General features: G+C 41.6%; 3 protein-coding genes across 3 annotated transcripts; 2 read left to right on the top strand and 1 right to left on the bottom strand.

Moving 5' to 3' along the window:
- The first annotated feature begins 272 nt into the window (after positions 1 to 272).
- On the top strand, positions 273 to 5,462 carry LOC103992642 (phosphate transporter PHO1-2). Its single transcript, XM_009412435.3, has 15 exons — positions 273 to 563; positions 920 to 973; positions 1,070 to 1,307; positions 1,373 to 1,724; positions 1,939 to 1,987; positions 2,058 to 2,132; positions 2,662 to 2,791; positions 3,133 to 3,259; positions 3,753 to 4,002; positions 4,096 to 4,200; positions 4,286 to 4,330; positions 4,414 to 4,566; positions 4,648 to 4,929; positions 5,010 to 5,146; positions 5,239 to 5,462. The coding sequence occupies exons 1-15, from the start codon at positions 324 to 326 to the stop codon at positions 5,327 to 5,329; spliced, it is 2,328 nt and encodes a 775-aa protein (XP_009410710.2). The 5' UTR covers positions 273 to 323; the 3' UTR covers positions 5,330 to 5,462.
- A 2,556-nt stretch (positions 5,463 to 8,018) lies between these two features.
- On the bottom strand, positions 8,019 to 12,377 carry LOC135672663 (KIN14B-interacting protein At4g14310-like). The gene is made up of 3 exons (XM_065181166.1): positions 10,310 to 12,377; positions 8,976 to 9,598; positions 8,019 to 8,676 (listed from the first exon to the last, which is right to left on the bottom strand). The coding sequence occupies exons 1-3, from the start codon at positions 12,269 to 12,271 to the stop codon at positions 8,145 to 8,147; spliced, it is 3,117 nt and encodes a 1,038-aa protein (XP_065037238.1). The 5' UTR covers positions 12,272 to 12,377; the 3' UTR covers positions 8,019 to 8,144.
- A 515-nt stretch (positions 12,378 to 12,892) lies between these two features.
- Positions 12,893 to 17,824, top strand: LOC103992623 (kinesin-like protein KIN-10A). Its single transcript, XM_009412412.3, has 6 exons — positions 12,893 to 13,784; positions 14,331 to 14,486; positions 14,602 to 14,709; positions 15,056 to 15,166; positions 15,271 to 16,809; positions 17,038 to 17,824. The coding sequence occupies exons 1-6, from the start codon at positions 13,032 to 13,034 to the stop codon at positions 17,356 to 17,358; spliced, it is 2,988 nt and encodes a 995-aa protein (XP_009410687.2). The 5' UTR covers positions 12,893 to 13,031; the 3' UTR covers positions 17,359 to 17,824.
- Positions 17,825 to 19,615: the final 1,791 nt, after the last annotated feature.

Below are 19,615 nucleotides of genomic sequence, written 5' to 3' on the forward strand. Positions count from 1 at the left end.
CTTTTGATTACTTTTAAGAGCTCCTATTGCCAAAAGAATGAATTAAGGGGATGCAATTCGATAGTTGGCGAGGAATAGTTTGCTGCTTAAGACTTTTCTCTTTGCTCCACTAAGTGTGAGTGGAAAAGAATGGCATTTCTGCTTCCTTTTTTTGGTAGAGATAAGAATAAATAAAATTGATGATGAAGAAGGTTTGCCTTATTATTACTTTCCCTGTCCGTATCTGTCTATATAATCTCTTCCACTCCTTGCCTCTATTTATACTCCCTCCGTCTCTGGTTATTCCGCGGAGAAGTTGCAGAGGAGAAGGGGGGGAGGCGGAAATGGTGAAGTTTTCACGGGAGTTGCAAGCGCAGCTGATCCCCGAATGGAAGGACGCCTTCGTCGACTACCGCCAGCTCAAGAAGCATGTCAAGAAGATCAAGCTCTCCCTCCTCCGTTCTTCCTTCCCTTCTTCTTCCTCCTCAGTTGACCACCACAACGGAGGTGGTGGTTTCTCTCTCTTCGACCCGGTTCGCGCATTCGCCGCCCGTTTCTCCGCCCCCCGCAGTGACCTTCCTCCGGTAAAGTCTCAAAATCGATCGACACAAGAATTTTGCTGTAGAAGTCGAAATTCTTTACTCTCTTCTCCACTGTCTTTCCCTCGTTTCTTGGTTCCGTTTGCTTTTAAACGAAGGCTCGGATGACAGAAAGGAGGGAGAGAATAGCAAAATTTGGCGCTTTTTTTGCGATTAAAAGGCGGCAGTCCGTCTGGTCGTCACGCCATCGATCGTTGTGTTCATTTGATGTGTACACTACAACTTTTCCGAGCCCAAATCTCCCCCTCTGTTCCTCGTGTCGCCTGTAGTGATTTGATCACGGAATCGAATAGATTCATTTTCCTGACGAATGCTCTGCTTCTTTGTTTGTTTGTTCTTAGATTGATGAGGAGAATGTCTTCGAAATGGTTCCCGTCCAATCTAGAGAAGACGAGGTAATTTACTTGTCGCTTTTACGTGTGTGTATATATGCATGCATATTCTGGTTTGATTCTTCTGGGTGAGTAACAAAGGGATGGGTGACACTTAAGGTGAAGGAGTTCTTGGAGAAGTTGGAGCAGGAGTTGGAGAAGGTGAATGGTTTCTACACCAACAAAGAGAACGAGTTCTGCGACCGCGGCGAGATCCTCAGCAAGCAGCTCCAGATCCTCGTGGATCTGAAACAGCTCCTCCACGAACACCGCCGCCGCCGCCACCAGCGGAATGCCCCTCCATCCCCTGCTGGCGGCAGCGTGACCTCCCTCCTCAGCAGCGCCTCCTCCTTCTCCGGTGCGTAGGCTCCTGAACCCATCAATCCATCGCTGTAACACGCATAATAACAATGGTGGTGACAGTGGAAGGAGAGCCAGAGAGCCCAGCAGCGGGAACAGAGGAGCGGGACAGCCTAAGTGACGAGGTGATAGCGACGCTGGAGAGGAACGGCGTGAGCTTCCTTGGGCTAGGGAAGGCGAAGGCGAAGAAGGCCGGGAAGCTGAGGACGGCCACGTCGCTTAGGATCGACATCCCACCGACGACGCCAGCCCGAGCCATCTCGATGGTCTGGGAGGACCTCGTCAACAGCTCCCGGAAGGAGGGCTCAGTCGGCGGCGATCATGTCAATAGGAAGAAGCTCCTGTTCGCCGAGAAGATGATCAGGGAGGCGTACGTCCAGCTCTACCGAGGGCTTGACCTGCTCACGACCTACAGGTGCGTTGGTTTCTGTCCTCCTATGCGCCCATAGCTTAAAGACACCATTCCATGTAGTGAGACGGGCGAGTCTACCTACGTGGGAGGTGGGTGCAATCGCCCATGTACTAACCTGCATGCAAGAGTTGGACGTGGAGACTACTACTATCCTTTTTGGCTATATCAAATGAACTGATGACTAATTTACTTACGTAAGATTGTTCACTTGTGGCAGCTCCTTAAACATGGAAGCCTTCAGGAAAATCCTCAAGAAGTTCCAGAAGGTATTGCACGAATCGATCTGTTCTGTAGATTTCGAACTGAACTGAGATGAGTCGTGCTCCGTTTCTGAAGGTATCGAACCAACGACGAGAATCGGCCACCTTCTTGAAGAAGGTTAAGAGGTCGCACTTTGTCAGCTCCGACAAGGTATTTATTGCATGGGTTGACTTATTATTATTTCCCTTTTCTTGCCATTTTTTTGGGGGTACCTATGGGACGTAATCACATCGATCGCGTCTCTCTACGAGGCTTTATTCGTATCATCTGCTTGGCCACATTATATTATATTGTTTATTCCACAAATATACCCAATACGGATTTAGCCTCGCAATGAGGAGAGTTTGGCCATCAGTGGACTCCTGCCTCATCGAAGGAGTGATTGCACCACCTCATCTCGTCACTGTTGAACTAAGATATAGATACCATGATATATCTCTAGAGGGGATTGGTGGACATGTTGTAGTGGCCGGGTGGAGGAACAGCAGTTGGTCTCTTGATCGATTTGATTATGGCAAGTGGATAATAGTAGTAGTATTATTATTATCGCCACTGCCGCAGTCGTCAGTGTTTTCATGATTTGTTTTGTGTTAAGACCCCTTTCTTCGTCTGCATATATGTGTAGCTAAGCAACACGAGAAGAGAGGAATTTTATTTGGGGTGGGTGGGATATATGCAGGTGATAAAGCTGGCGGACGAAGTGGAATCCATATTCACAAAGCACTTTGCCGGCAGCGACAGGAAAAAAGCCATGAAGTTCCTGAGACCTCAGAAGCCCCGGGAATCCCACACCATCACCTTCTTCGTCGGTACGTATCCACCTTCCCTCTCACGCTCTCTCCTCCTGTGGACCAAAGATTAGCATAGAAGTGAGTGTGCATCGAGTCCCGATGCCCACACCTATGGAGCATTTAATGCTCTCGGGGTTTATCATATTGCCATGGCCACGGTAAAGATTTGCACACACGACATCCGTGTACGGTGAAGGTGTAGTCCGACTAGGCTAGCATCTATCGGTGAGGAGAGGATTGTGATAGAGAAGGAAAAAGATGGATAGCTCTGCTGCCATGCGGAGTATCGAAACTAAAAGCTTCCGTTTCGGTCCTCTTAATGCCTCGGTTGTCTTCTTCTTTGTTTGTGTTGCGTGCAGGTCTGTTCACGGGCAGCTTTGTGACTTTGTTCGTTGTGTACGCAATCTTGGCTCATTTGTGTGGCATCTTTTCTTCCTCAAGTAGTGATGAAGCCGGTTATATGGAAACCGTTTACCCCATCTTCAGGTGCTCCTTTCTTTTGCGCCCATCAAACTTTCCACATGACTTCATTCATACACCTCTGTTTCCCACATTCTATATGAAAAGCTTAATTGACATGCATATTTACTTACGAATGGCGAATGCTATAAATTTGCAGAGTGCTTTAGACAGCTACGTGGTCTTTACTATTATTATTATTAATGATTGTGATTCTTCCACTATCATAGATGGCATCATTCATACAGCCACTAGCTGGAAATTTTGCAGAATTTAGCTCCACTTTCCTCGGTGCCCCATCCTCCACTAACCTCATGCACTTCCACTCTATGTCATTTTTCGTACAGTGTCTTCCATTTCCTCCACTTGATCTCTCGTATAGGGAATCGGATCCTTTCTCGAGAGTATTACTGCTTTCTACGAGTAAAAAGATTGTATGTTTTGTGCAAGAATAATTAGGCTACACTTGCTAGTGAACAGCAGTTAATCTACAACATGTGTGCATGCATGTTTTCTGCAGCATGTTTGCGCTCCTTAGCCTGCACATATTCTTGTACGGCTGCAACATATTCGCGTGGAGAGGCACCAGAATAAACCACAACTTCATATTCGAGTTCTCGCCAAACACAGTTCTCAAGCACAGGGATGCCTTCCTCATCAGTGCATCATTGATGACTGCGGTCGTCAGTGCGCTGGTCGTCCACCTCCTGCTTCGATCTGCCGGTGTCTCCCAGCGGCACGTCGATGCCATACCCGGAGCTCTCTTGCTGGTAATTAATCGATTCACTAGCGAGTGCCATGTTCCTCATGGGACAGTTCTATACCATAAAGATATCCCAGCAAATTAAAGCATTTTCTTGCAGGTATTCACGGCACTACTCCTCTGTCCATTTAACATCTTCTACCGCTCGACACGCTATTGCTTTCTCCGAGTGATGCGCAACATTGCGTTTTCGCCACTGTACAAAGTAAAGTAGCACATCGTTTTGTATGTTCTTTCCCTTCTTTTGTATACCGTCCAAGAAAACTACATGGTTGCACGATGCATTGCAGGTGCTGATGGTGGACTTCTTCATGGCTGACCAGCTAACCAGCCAGGTGAGCACACAAATAGTCTACAGAATCTGCATGCAGGATAAGCACATGAGTAATGTCTGATTCATTCTGTACTTTGTCGGCAGATTCCACTGCTAAGGCACATGGAACTCACAACATGTTACTTCATGGCGGCTGGATTCAAAGTGCATCCTTATGAGACATGTACTCGCAGCCACCAGTACAAGATTTTGGCCTACATTATCTCATTTCTTCCCTATTACTGGCGTGCCATGCAGGTAGGATTAACATGTGGTCATATATATGTATGTATGCGAAAAGAATGTCGCTAACATCTGCACCTGCACAATGTATCCAAGTGTGTCAGGCGGTACATCGAGGAGGGGTACGACGTCAACCACCTGGCCAACGCCGGAAAGTATGTATCGGCCATGGTGGCAGCTGCCGCCAAGTTGAAGTACGCGGTGGAACCTACGCCCCTGTGGATGGTCATTGTTGTCATCACATCCACAGGAGCTACCATCTATCAGCTCTTCTGGGACTTCGTCAAGGACTGGGGGCTATTGGACCTCAGCTCGAAGAACCTATTTCTGAGAGATGATCTCATTCTGAAGAACAAATGCGTCTACTATGTCTCCATTGTGGGTGTAGCTTCTGTGTTTCTCTTCTTGTGCAACCATGCCCTAAATGTTCAACACTAACAAGATTGAGGTGCGTGCAGGGTTTGAACTTTGTGCTTAGACTGGCATGGATTCAGAGCGTGATGCGGCTTACGATGGGGCAGGCTGAGCACCGGTTGATGGATTTCCTGCTAGCTTCGCTGGAGATTATTCGACGCGGGCATTGGAACTTCTACAGGTCAGTCGTCACTCTCGCAACATGCACCTGCATGCATGCATTGTTAGAATAGCCATCAAGAAGGCTGATGCTGTGACATGGTGCATGTAAAGGTTGGAGAATGAGCACCTGAACAATGTGGGCAAGTTCAGGGCTGTGAAGACGGTGCCGCTACCCTTCTGTGAGTTGGCTTCCGATGATTGAGGAACTGCATGCCTAACAGTTGTACATAGAAGGACGAAGCTGGGGGCTCTTTTGGGAGGATGCTGCAGAGCACATCAGGAGATGGCCTGTGGCGTCAAGCTTGGGACATATATATATATATATATATATATATATATATATATATATATATATATATATATATAAAACTAACTAACGTGATACTGATTGTTCACGAGGGGAATTCGAGGTTGTCCATTAATAAATCCAAGAGCAGAGGATTGACTTCTCGTCTAAAGCAGTGAGCAGCAGCTCCTCCCATGGAATAAAGCATGATGTACTTGGCGTTCCACAGCTGCTACGTAGCTGTGGTGTGAGAAGAATGTCGAACACGCTGACCAATTAAAAGACCAGCTTGGTCTCTAGTACGATGGTGTTAGGTAGAAGAGATAAGGGGGGTACATAAAACTGTCGGCATTTGTTGAGTGCCATGAGAAACTGAACCAGCATAGATGTATGAATCCATTTGAATGCGATATATCTGCATTACATTTTCCACAATTCAATACAAACTCTTATAAGTTAATTTAAATATTTTTATTATAGCCATTAAACCTGTTAGAAAGAGTAAAAAGAAGTTCAGAAAAAATTCAAACTATACCAAAAAAATCGATTCAAAATTAACATGAATCACCACTTTCTACTAATCAGATAACACTAAACTATTTAGATCAATTACAAAATCTTTGAGTTATTCTTACTCAAATACAAATCTATTTATAAACCTCTCACATAAACCCAAGTATCCAAATTATTACTCACATCTTGATCTCCTTTGTCAAAACCTAGAGTTAATATTTATAAAATAACTAAACTCTATTCTTGTCAGTACCAACAAAACTACAAACAACATTTTAATAAATGCCTATGCATTATCATTATAGAAATATCTTTCTATCAACTGGTTTTACTGTATATGATCATATCTAGCTAGATATGATTTTTTTAAATTCTTTTATGGCTTAACAATCGTTTTGTAATGTTGATAACAATAGGCCTACTGAATATTGTCTCACACTGCTATACTGAATAATTAGAAACAAATTTGGATGATCATTTTTTTATATATATAAAGTGTAAGTAACAAAGATGAGATCAAACCTAGAACCCTACAATAAATTATCAAACTCTCTATTAGCTAAGCTAACGAATATCTTCTCGATAATCATATTTAGCATGATGATGGGTAAACTTTCATTTGTTATCATGGTATATTAAAGAGGTATTGGAAATAAGCAATTAATTAAAAAAATAAAAAAAAATTACCATTTGAGAAGCAGTTGATTGCAAGCTGTTAGAGCTAGCCTACGTGTGGTTCGGTCAATTGACTTTGACCTACATCCACGGACGAAAAAGGAACAAATCACTAGATGTTCGTAGGTCATAAAACACCCGAAAATACTAAACAAGAAAAAATCTCAACTATAAGCTCAAATTATTTAACTGAGTATGGACTTAAATCCAAAGCAAACACTTAGGTTTTTCTTGTGATGCCACTTGTGGTACCTCTTGTGGTGCATCTGACTTCAAAGCCCAGACCCTTATTTATAGTTTCAATAGGAGATAACAAGCCTGATTTTTCCGATGTGGGATTATGAGACTTGCCAAACTAACACAAGCATATAAGGACATATTGGGATTTGGGATTAGTATCAGATGTGGTCATTCGAGTTTAGCCCACTTGGTGCACTTATTGACGATCATCATACCACATCACATCTAGATCTCCATAGCAGATATATTACATCTAATGCTCCTGAATATTGGTCATATCATCTTGAGTGCCTTTGCCTGCGATGGATGTCATATATGGGGAGATGTCATGGATCTGAAGACTGCATCAAGTGCGTCGGATGTTTTATCTGATTAAGACACATCAATCGAGAGAGACACCTCGGTTGACAAGATTATGTCACATGCTTTTCTCAATTATGACGTATCGAAGCAAAAGAAAACACTTCGACTACGAAGGTTAGCAATAAATGCATCGCACACTTCTACTCGATTAGGATATACTGAGCATGTGGAGACACTTTCACTGTTAACGTTATATTAGGCATAACAAGCATATCATATGCTTTTGCTTAGTTAAAACACATTAAAGCACAGGCAACTCGAACACAAATCCAAACCTAAGCTCAAAACTTAAGTTCAATCAACTCAAAGTCTCAACTAAAATCAATCTGAATTGGAAAAAAAGTTAAATTTCGATTAAGAGTCTAATCTTCATGAGGAGAATTCTCTTCCATAAAAGAGGGGTGCGGCAAACCTAAATGTAACAAAATAAAAGAAACCAAGAGCCTTAAAAAAAAAAAGGCAATTGGACCTAAAGAGAAGATGAAAGAGAGAGCTTGAGGCAACAACAAATTAAAACGTCAAAATATCAGAGCATGCATTCGATTTTTGAGAAGTCTAACCTTTATTGCTCTGGAAAGCTTTTCATAATTTCATGTTTAGTACATCTATTTAACAAGAAATCTATATTGAAATCTAAATTATTTTCTTGTGATAATCAAATCCTTCCACCAAATTTTCAAAAATTCCTAAAAGAAGAATATACGACTGATGTTTGCATAACAACTTATTAACTGGACTAGCTATTGTCTAGAGACATTCAAATAGCCAAAGAGCATAACAACAAAGAAAGAAATCTAAAATCATAGAACTCGGCTCAGGAACTGCATTCAACTATTTACATCAGAAGTTGAGAACAAGATTCTTGCCGAATACAACACTAGATAATACAGAACACTTAGGCTGTACGTGTTTAGACGGGTTCCAGAGCAAATACATTATATCACAATAAATACCTCCAAGAAGCAGGGCGATCTCTTGATATGACGAGAACTCTCGATCCACTATAATCAAAAGTAGGTCGGTATAGATCATCGGGGCCAATAGTTTCCTTCACACCTACTGTGTTCGCCCCATCGAAGCATAAAGCTTGCGATCTTACATCCTGAGAAGCATCGAAGACGAAAAGCCCCATCTCACAAATGCCCATGACGATATCGGTACTTCCCCAGACTTGAGTCAAGCAAGAATGGTGAAAGCGAGTATTAAGTTCCGGCAATTCATATGTTGTGACAAGCTTTCCTTTACGCAAGGAGTAATGTTGCACACGAGATCGTGGACTGCCCTTTATGGGCAATCTTCCTTCAGTGCTTCCAATATATATGGAGTCCCCACGTGAGTAGATGGAGTGCCCGATCCCACCATGCCTTGATATTCTGAGACCAACACCGGCTGGGAGACGGAAGTCAAGAACATTGATGCTTTCTTGCGTGCAGAACGCACCATCATTGCCCTCCACTTCAGATGAGCTCACTCTGCAGATTAACTCAAATATTAGAGGAATTAAACTGAGTAAATATAACAAAAACAAAAAAAGTTATATGAGTTGATAGTGCATTTTAAATGACATCTTTTGCATTAGTGGTGATACATTGAGTACTGTGGTGACACAACAGGCCGTGATGAAATGATGGCCTTTGTTAAAAGGTATTAGAGATGCATATAATCCCCTGGAAACCAAATTCTTAAGTCAAACAAATGCAAGTTATCTTCCATCTGTTTCCATTCAATTGAAAGATAAAAGTCGAATTTTATATTTAAACTAAAAACTCACCTCTGACGAACACCACCACCCAATTCAGCATCAGTGTTGTTGACATGAAGGGAATAAACCTTCTTACCAGCACAAGCAACAGATAACAAAGGCTGTGGGTTAACAGAATTCACATCCCAAAGGCTAATGGCTTCAGTTCCTACTACAATCACCTTACCCCTACTTCGCCATTGTAAAGGACTTGAGTACTCCATTCCCATCACCGGACTATTGACTTCCCACTTCATTACTAAATCCCCATCACGGATATCATAAGCACTGACAAGTTTTTGTCCATTGCCAGTGCAGATTAACAGTGGTCCACAAGGCTTGTACCACCACTGTTGTTGTCCAACAGTTTGAATTGTGCTCGAAGAACTTCTCAAACCTGTATCGCTTGGGCCGAGAACCATCATGGATGATGACTGTGAAGAAGAACTAGTTGCAGCATCCCCAAGTGAAAAAGCTCTTACATCCCTGGTATAAAAATCCCACGAACAAAAGCCAGATTCTAGAGCATTCCCAGCTGATGCTGCGACAATATATTTTCCAGTGCATCCATCTGTACAGGGTGCACGGATTAACCAGCAGTCACCCCATAAATTACTTGACACTCCTGCTGGTGGCTTGTATTCAGACTTGAACTGTAACAGTAAATGTTACCAGTAAATTAGTAAATGCAAGACAAGTTTTTATTATGTTTCAGTAAGCATCATGTAATTATACAAAACCAATAATCGGTTTATGTTCCCCATTGCCTGCGTAATAGGAATGTCCTACAAAAGAAGCAAATCAGCATCATAGACATATATACTTTTGCATCCATTTCAGAACCTCAAAAATGTTGGCTTCAGGATGCTGTCAACTGAGGGTAGACACAATTGGTGCTGTTGACTGAGGGTATATGGCAGGAAAGTGAACAGAGATGTCTTATGAATGTCTCGCAAACATAGAAATAGTGACTAAGGAAGCACTGGATAGAATAAACCTTAAATTTGGGTAGCTCAATGTAAATGCTCTGTTTCGATCTGTTGCATGCTTAACAAGGCATGTACCTCTTGGTTTCATAGCTCACGTGTATAGCTTAGGCAGTGCCTCTTTCCTCCCAAAAAGAGTAGCATATAAAATTCCAAACGTAGATATGCAAATATGGGCTGCCATATAGCAACGGACTGAAGATAATTATATAATGTTAAGATAAGATGGCAAGAAATAATTCATAAGCGAGCAATATATATATCCATCACTTTCATCAATATCTGGAAGGAGTGCATTCTATCCCACGGGAAAAAGAAAAAGACTTCAAGCAGACTAAAGAGAAATTATTGATGAAAATTTGAAGTTCAATTTTTCACCTCATGATTAGCTATGTCATAGTAGGAACAAGATCCATCATCATGAGCAAGAAGAACAGCTTCTTCTGAAACAAACCATCCACCAGTTGAGGGCTTTTGTCCTATCTCACATAACTGCTTCACGGAGGGGTCTTCATTGTCTACATGCAATATCAGTGCAGGTTTCATCTCCTGGTCATCAAACTCTTCAAGCTTTTCAGTTGCCATGAGTTCGATTTCACCTTTGCAATGCTCATGCACCATCTTCCTTGGAACACATTGTGCAGCTGATGAGCCTCTTTCATCCCTCAACCCTCGTGCTGCCACATGCTCGGATTCCAAAATCGGAGCATGCTTGTTAAGCTCACCTTGTACCAAATCTAGAGAAGCCAAGAATTCCAATGCAATGGGATTTTCATCAACAGGACTCAATGACCCGCCTTCAACATCTGGATTTCCATGAGTATTTGACCTATGTCCTCCAGCCACACTGGATGATCTCCGGTTTCTCAATAACTTATGATGAGGAAAGAACCTTGCTTCTAATTCTTCATGATTCAAACCATTAACTGAATTACCTGGAACACTCGTTTCTTCACACTGACCTGAGATGACAATTTCAGTACCCTGGCAGTCAACTGCAATAATTTTGGATGTATCAAATTGTGATACAGCACCATCAATCGTATGGCCTACAGCTTTCTCAATCCCAGATATCTTACTCTGGATATCAGACAGAATCAGCTTAGAGTCATCTGGGTTATTGCTATCCAACATTTCCTTAGTTCTCTTAATTTCAGAAGCAATTTTTTGGACTTTTCCTTCCAACAATGCCAGCTTCTCATGCAGTTTGCTTGGGTATTTATTAACCACAGGAGCACCATTCAGGTCATCATTTTTGTCAAAGGCTGTAATATATGCAGAGGGCTTCTGTACAGCTTCCACCTTTGGTAGAGAATCAATACAACCTTTGTCACCGGGGCCATTCTTAACGCCGCTGCTGAGTGTTCTTGAGGCCTCAGATTGCAAAACTAAGCAATCTTTCTTCTTGTTTGATGAAACATGAGTCACATCTTTATCGAATCCATCTTGAGTTGTTGAATCAGATGTTGCACAACTTCTGTCCTTCAAATTACTTTGATCGGGAACATGAGATATTGAACTTGAAACGATAAAGAGATTATGTTTATTAGATTCTACAGCTGTGCTTTCAGTCGAACAAATGACTCCTGATTTATCCACCAACAAAAGGGCTTTGTTTTCGTGTTCTGCGGTGCTTCCTTGGTAACCATCAGCATCCTCGGCTAACAATGGCTTTGAGGTAACCGATTCTTTCCGGCTACGTTTCTCAGAGATCGAACTGGTTCCAGTTCTGCCACCAAGTTTCTGTGAGGTGGCATCTGAAATCTTTGCAGCTTTCTTGGCAACTTGCATGGCTATAAATCCGTTAGGCTTAGGGTTCTGCTGCCCTGAAACCCGAGTTCCGGCAGCCAGTCTCTCATCAGTTTTCTTGAGATTCGAGTCTAAAACCTCTTTACCCTGCTGGCACATAGCCGAAGCCCTAATCTCGCCAAAACTCTTCCTCCCAGCGGCCTCTGCTTCCAGATCCCTCCCTAGAGCTCTTCCCGTGCGATCGGACGCGGAAACCCTAGGTAAGCGGCGATCGCTACGGAGATCATTGAAGATCCCCGAAATATCCGAAGGATTGAGAGCCTTACCTCTCGGCAAAGACGAAGTGGACCACCGCACGCCGGCAGCGGCCGCCGGCTTCTCGACGAGCTTGGGCAGCGGGTTAAGACGGGCGGCGGAGACCTTCCTGCCGGAGAGGATCCTGGAATTCTCCTTGCCGGCAGCAATGGGCGTCCTCCTCCGGCCGGCGGCAGGTCCTTTGTCGTTCGGGGTGGAATCGATGGGAAACTTTTGTGGCTTGGACGCCAGAATCTTTACCCCTCCCCCACCTCTCTCCTTGAGCCGCGATGACATATCTCGTCAGCGAGGAAGGGCTAGCAATAGGGTTTCGCCAAGGATGGGAAGTGACAGGAGACCAACCCAGTTCGAGAAGAAGGAAGAGAAAGAGAACAGATTTTTTTTCCCCGCTTTTCTGGGTCTTCTTTTTTTATTTGTTTATGATCGGAAAAGGCAATGTTAAAGAAAGACGAACGCGACGCGGGAACGAGGGGCGATTTGAAATTTAAACGGTTACGGTCGAGCGGGAAGAATCTTCCGAATACAGTCATGGAAAATCCAATCGAGTTATGGACTTGGGCTCCAACTCGAATGCCTCTCGATCATAATGGGCTTCTCAGTTAGTTAGAGTTGTTTATCTTAGTGACACTATGATCGAACATTTCAGTGCTCATCCAATCTTTAAGACATTTGTGGACGAATACAAGTGAATGACTCGAGAAGAATCTTAATAGGAAATGGTCTAAGATTTATGCATTATATTTCATAACCCGCATGCATTTATTCTTTAATATATATATATAGTTTACCAGTGTGAGTTAACCAAAACTCAGAAAAAAATAGCCGTTACTCCGTGGGGTAGGACGACTTCCCCCTCCCCTCATAACGGCTACATTCCGATCGATTTCGAATCCCCAACAACACCGCTCCCAGCAGCGCTAACAACAACAGCGACGACGAGAGAAAGAACGAGAAGAAGACCAACCTTCCTTCTCTCCAATTCTCGACGCTTCTCACCTCTCGATCAGTTACATTCCTTGCAACCCTTCGGACTCCGATGGCTCCTCCCACACCCTCACCACGAAGCACTCCTACTACTCCTCGTTACCACTCCAAGACCACCAACCTCACCCCTACTCCCCAGCAATCCAAGCACCGCCTCCTTCACTTCCCCAGCCCCAACCCCATCGCGAAGGCCCCCGCTGCAGCCGCTCCCACGCCGCCTCCTCCCCCGGGCGAGCACCCCGTCGAAGTCATCGGCCGGATTCGCAACTACCCCGCCGATCATCGCAAGGACAAGCCGACCTCCTCCGTCCTCGAGATCTCTGGCGATGGCCGCTCCCTCCGCGTCCGCACCGACGTCGGCTACCGCGACTTCGCCCTCGACGGCGTCTCCCTATCCGAGCACGAGGACCTCGAGGCCTTCTATCGCCGCTTCGTGGGGTCCAGAGTGGAGGGCGTGCGCCTGGGGGCCAAGTGCACCATCATGATGTACGGTCCCACCGGTTCCGGAAAGAGCCACACCATGTTCGGCTGTCCCAAGCAGCCCGGCATCGTGTACATGGCTCTCAGGGACATCTTGGGAGGAGGAGGAGAAGGCGATGGTCCCGATGGCAGCTCCTCTGACGCAGCCGTCGACGGCGACGATGACGAAGGCGGCGGACTCCTTTCTGGTTTGTTCGTCAAGGTCGCGGTATTGGAGATTTACAACGAAGAGATCTACGATCTTCTCTCGGGGGCTCCCAACGGGGCCGGAGGCGGAGGAGGAGGACCCACCGTCGGTCCTCCCAAAGGCAATAATACGCCCAAGGTTCGATGCGCCTGCTGCTCTACTTTCTCTTTCTTTCTTTGTTTTTTGGCTTATTTTGCCCGATAATTTTCTTGATTCGAATTGTATATATTGCTAATTTTATCTAGGGTTAAAGAAATTGTCTGTTGTGTTCTACCAAAGCCCTAACTGTGGTATCCTCCCGATGATTTCACCTTTGTTCAACTACTTTATTCTTCATTCAGCGTGTCGTCGTTGAACAATGATCCAAAGAAAATTGGAACGATTTGTCTGGCTATGCTAGAAATTGGAAACCAAAATGTTGTTCTTCTTCGTCCGAACTATATTTTGAAGTAGTTGTATTTCTGCCCTAGTCTTCCTCTTTCGTGTTCTAATTACCCATTGCGCTGGTCCCCTTTGACAGATTCATGGCGATCCTCTGTTATTTGCAAGGATCAGATCATAATTTAAGCTCATAATTATTTTAAATTGTTCGATATCTTTTGCCGCAAGAAACCAGTAGAGGAAAAAAGGAAGAATGAGCTACATATCTCTTTCTAATACTGCCCTGCTTACTCTGCTGAACAGGTTCGGCTGGAGGTGATGGGTAAAAAGGCTAAAAATGCAAGTTACATATGCGGTAACGAAGCAGGGAAAATTACAAGGGAAGTTGCCAAAGTTGAAAAGCGGCGGATTGTTAAAAGCACTCTCTGCAATGAAAGAAGTTCACGTAGCCACTGCATGGTTTGTTTGTCCTTTTTCCTTCTTCTTTAATGTTTTGTTCTAATGGTTGTTCTTCGGAATCACTACAATCACTTAGTTTTTGAAATTTCTTTTTTTTTTCTCAATAAACATTCAGATAATTTTAGATGTTCCATCTGTGGGAGGAAGGCTGATGCTGGTTGACATGGCCGGTTCTGAAAACATAGAAGCAGCTGGTCAAATTGGTCTCGAAGCAAAGATGCAGGTATTATATTCCACACACATTTTTTCTTGCCTTTTGCGAATCAAGTAACCTTGTCATCCTTCTTGCATTACTTCTTATCTGTTAACAGATAGGTATGTTAGTTATAATTCCATACATGTATGATTTACTGAGATATATTTAATTTTGCTTGTTTTTTATGGTTCCATTGTATCAAATTGTGAATTATTTTCTTCCCTCTTTTGCATACATTGCTTCTTTACAAATTCGGTTGAATTTTCACTCAGTGGATGTTCGATGATGCTATGTTGATGGATCTATTCATGAACCATTTATTTTGTTTGTTTTACTGCTCATGTTGACTTGAGTGTTGCCGAACCTTTGGCAGACAGCTAAAATAAACCAAGGGAATGTTGCTCTCAAAAGGGTGGTTGAATCCATTGCAAATGGTGATTCTCATGTTCCGTTCAGGGATAGTAAGCTTACAATGCTTTTACAGGTGATCTCACAGCTTATCATCCTCTTCTTTAACAAATTACTTTTCATGAGCATATGATTCAGAGTGATCGAGAAATTATTGTCCTGCCTGTTCCATTTTTGCAGGATTCCTTTGAAGATGATAGGTCAAAGATTTTGATGATTCTGTGTGCAAGTCCCGATCCCAGGGAAACGCACAAGACTGTTTCTACTCTTGAATATGGAGCTAAAGCAAAATGCATAATCCGTGTTGCTCATATGCCAACTCCAAAGGAGAAGGTGGACGCTGATGAGTCTTCTTTACTCCTAAGGTCAAGAATTGTGGCGATGAACCAGTTCATCTATAAACTACAAACGGAGAATAAGCTTAAAGAGAAAGAGTGCGATGATGCCCACAAAAAGCTATTGCAGAAAGAATCAGAACTTACAGAGCTCAGAGCAAAGGTCCGACTCTTTGAAGAAAGAGAAGCAGAAGTCAAGGAGGAAGAGATCAACTTGAAGGTTGGCCAAAGAACCAAGACTTTACGACTTGAATTGATGAAGATGGAAGATAGAATGTTACAACAGCAAGAGGAGCTTAATATGCTTAGGCAGAGACTCGAGGAAGCGGAACTTGAAAGAGGTAAAATTTCTGGGGATGTGCTGCAGGACATGGATGGAGGAAGTCTTATGAAGCGGCTAGAAACTTTTGCAGGAGAACAAGGAATGGTGAAATCTATGGATTTGGACATGGGAGATCAACAGGATAGTTACGATGTAAAGGAGATAAAAGAGGACTCCAACCAGCTTGAAAGCTACCAGAAACTATCCCAACTTAGTCCTTGTCTTTTGGCTTTCGAAGAGGACACTGGTGCTCATATGCTTAGACTCCCAGACAAGGTGTGCTTGAGCACTGTTTTTGAGGGAGATGAAGAAGGAGAAGACAGAGAAAGCATTGAAGATGAGGTTGACAAGGAAGTAGTAGATGAGGACATGAACCATGCAATTAAGATTAATGGCTTGATTTCTTTGGTAGATTCGGGATTGAATGGAGACCATGATCATGCAGAGTACGGCAGTGATTTAATGCAAAAGCATGTAGGAGCAGAAAGCAACTTTTTTGAAAACACTAGAGATCCTGTCTCTGCTAGAAAAACACGTATCCAGAATATTTTCAGACTTTGCGGCAACTATAGAGAGCTAGCTCAACAGGTAAAAGTTTCCTCTCCTTTGAAGAGTAGACATCAAGATGAGAACAGGCAATCTCCCCTGGCAAATGGCAAGGAGTTTGGATCAAAGTTAGGCTCAAAAGCAGACCAATCACAACTCACACCTAAAAGCAAGTTTCTACCTGAATCACCGGTCATGGAAAGCCCAGATTCTGCAATACTGGTGCCATTTGCATCACTTCAGCTCAGGGATGAGGAAAAATCAACAGATCAGCATTCGAAAAGATGTGTTTCTTCTGAACCATCAAAAGCTTTTAAAGAGAATTACAGCCCTGGACAGGTTGGTACAGACGGATTTGTGGACATATATGTGAAATGGGAGGCCTCCAAGGAATTCTCAGGGAATCTGATCAGGAAGCTTAAGGTGTCCAAGAATTCCAGTCTTGCTGATTTGCGCAAACTTGTCGAGATCAGTCTTGAGGAAGGCAACAATAAATTTACATTTCTCATGCTTGGGGTAGGTACAATACTTTATATTCTGTGTTGCCTGGTTTTGAGTTATTATGATTGGTGCACATTGGAACTATTTCGCAGTTTGGTTGGTAATCTGACTTCCACACTTTGAAAAACTATATATGAGCATTTTTTGGGCTGAGAAATCATAATTTAAGAACCAAGTTTTTTGTAAAGCTTGAAGCTACTCATCTTTAAGTTCTAAAATTTGCAGTTCTATGTTTTTGAACAGGATCCTTCAGGAGCTCCAGTGGCCAAGGAAAGGGAAGCATGTACTCAAGTCAACAAACTGCCCATTTGCAACAACCAGCTGAATTCTCATCTTGCCTGCTTGCGCCCCATCAAGAAGGGAATCCAAAAGCCAGATCACGTTCCATATGATTCGATAGAGAATACACTCCCCGTCAAGAAGGGAATCCAAAAGCCAGATCACGTTCCACTTGATTCGATAGAGAATACACTCCCTGTTGGACAAAATTCTCAGTTTTCGGAAGTACTTTCACCCAAGTTCAGTGAGATCAATGCAAACTGTCTCACAGGACTTCAGGTGTAGTCAAAGTATGCGATGTAGGCAAGTATATATTATCTTCGGGTCATTTATACAGTATTCATTATGTAGTTTTAGTGTCTTTTCCACAAGAGACTCAAGGAGATCGTGTTGTTATGTGTATACCTGTCTTGCCTGCTTGCGCCCCATCAAGAAGGGAATCCAAAAGCCAGATCACGTTCCATTTGATTCGATAGAGAATACACTCCCCGTCAAGAAGGGAATCCAAAAGCCAGATCACGTTCCACTTGATTCGATAGAGAATACACTCCCTGTTGGACAAAATTCTCAGTTTTCGGAAGTACTTTCACCCAAGTTCAGTGAGATCAATGCAAACTGTCTCACAGGACTTCAGGTGTAGTCAAAGTATGCGATGTAGGCAAGTATATATTATCTTCGGGTCATTTATACAGTATTCATTATGTAGTTTTAGTGTCTTTTCCACAAGAGACTCAAGGAGATCGTGTTGTTATGTGTATACCTGCCTTGGTACAAATACCTTTCATGCTTTATTGAAAGGCCTATTTCTATTCGCCTATTGAATTTTCTTGGCATATTTGTGTTGGCTTGTAGGTAAACCTATTTCCTGACTGTCAGATGTTGTTCATGATTCTCATTGAGATAGACAGACATTTTGTCATTTTATCTTTAGAAATCATCTTAACGTATCTTGATTATGTATGGTGTTTATTGGTCCAGTGGTAAAATTATAATGGATGGACAACTGGAACTCAGTATTTCTCTAGCGAGGAGCAGCTTGTATAAGTTCTCCATTTCGTTCTGTGTGGGTGAAATATGTAGATTTGCTATGATTGCGATGAAGTGGTGGGTCATAAATCTACATCAGCTATTTCACGGATTGCACTGCAGATTTGTTATGATTACGATGAAGTGGTAGGTCATAAATCTACATCAGCTATTTCACGAATTTCACTGGTCGCCTCTCGAATTGGCGTAAATAATAAATATAAGCATTTTTTTCTCTTATATATATATATATATATATATATATATATATATATATATATATATATATATATATATATATATATATATATATATATATATGTGTGTGTGTGATGCTAATAATTTATTGTTTGTTGAGGGTGATAACATTTGGTGGTCGTTAGTTCAATCGTAAACAATGACTAATCTACCTTGATTGCAGGTGACTATAGCGATGCACTAGTTGAAAGGATCAAACTAATCGAAAGATCACAGATAAAAAATTTTGAAATAAATAATTAAGATTTAAAATATTTAATTTTATGATAATATTTAGGCTTCATTATAGTCTACAACTAGTGCGTTAAAATATTTTAAAGATCAATTTAAATTTTTTGATAAGTGATTAGTTGAATGAAAGAACTATTTGAAATTTAGTCTACAACCTCAAGAACTTTGGACATAAATATAGTTGAGTCATTTATCATATAATTTATTCATAATTCTAGTTCTTCTTGATTGGACTCATTTAAGATTCACTATAATAAATTAATGATAAATAAAACTTAAATGAACTAACTAATATATGTGATTAGAAATAATTAATATGAAAATATTAAAAGTCCTTGATATTTTATGTACTACTAAGGAGTATGTAACAATAAAAGAAAGTTAAAATGTAAATCATCTAAATTTATGAATGCTATATAAACTCCTAAAAGAAAAATCTTCATGATAAAATGTTACTTTTGTGATAACAAAAGTTAATGTAAAGATGGACTATAAAGCTTTATTCGAAAATAAAAAATATAAGTTTGACTATATTTCAAATCAAATATTACAAAAGTCTTTTTCTAATATTTAATAGATTGATTAAAACACTTCAATAATAAGAAATTCACTTTAATATAAGAATAAAAAGAGTATAAAATATTTATCTATAAGGAATCATTGTAAAGTACAAGTGATAATAATGGATACTTGTTGGTTATGTCTATAGATGATTCATCTAATATATCTTCATAATGCATGTTACGTTCTTATAATTTTAGAAAATTAAGTTATTTATCTAAAATTGTTAGGATATTATTTCTCTTTTGGTGATTATAAATTTAATATATTTATGATTTAATAAAAAATAACTTTTAAATTCTACATGATTGTTTATACAGAATTGATATGAATCTTGAGTTTATAACAATTCTATAATTTAATATCGATAAGAAATATAGTTTCATGAACTCTTTGACATTATATATATTTTTGCAAGTCATTATATGTTTCCTATTTTCGTGAAAAGAAATATTTTTATCATATT

Source organism: Musa acuminata, chromosome BXJ1-1 (genome assembly GCF_036884655.1).
Source record: "Musa acuminata AAA Group cultivar baxijiao chromosome BXJ1-1, Cavendish_Baxijiao_AAA, whole genome shotgun sequence".
In the NCBI taxonomy this organism is placed as follows: Eukaryota; Viridiplantae; Streptophyta; class Magnoliopsida; order Zingiberales; family Musaceae; genus Musa; species Musa acuminata.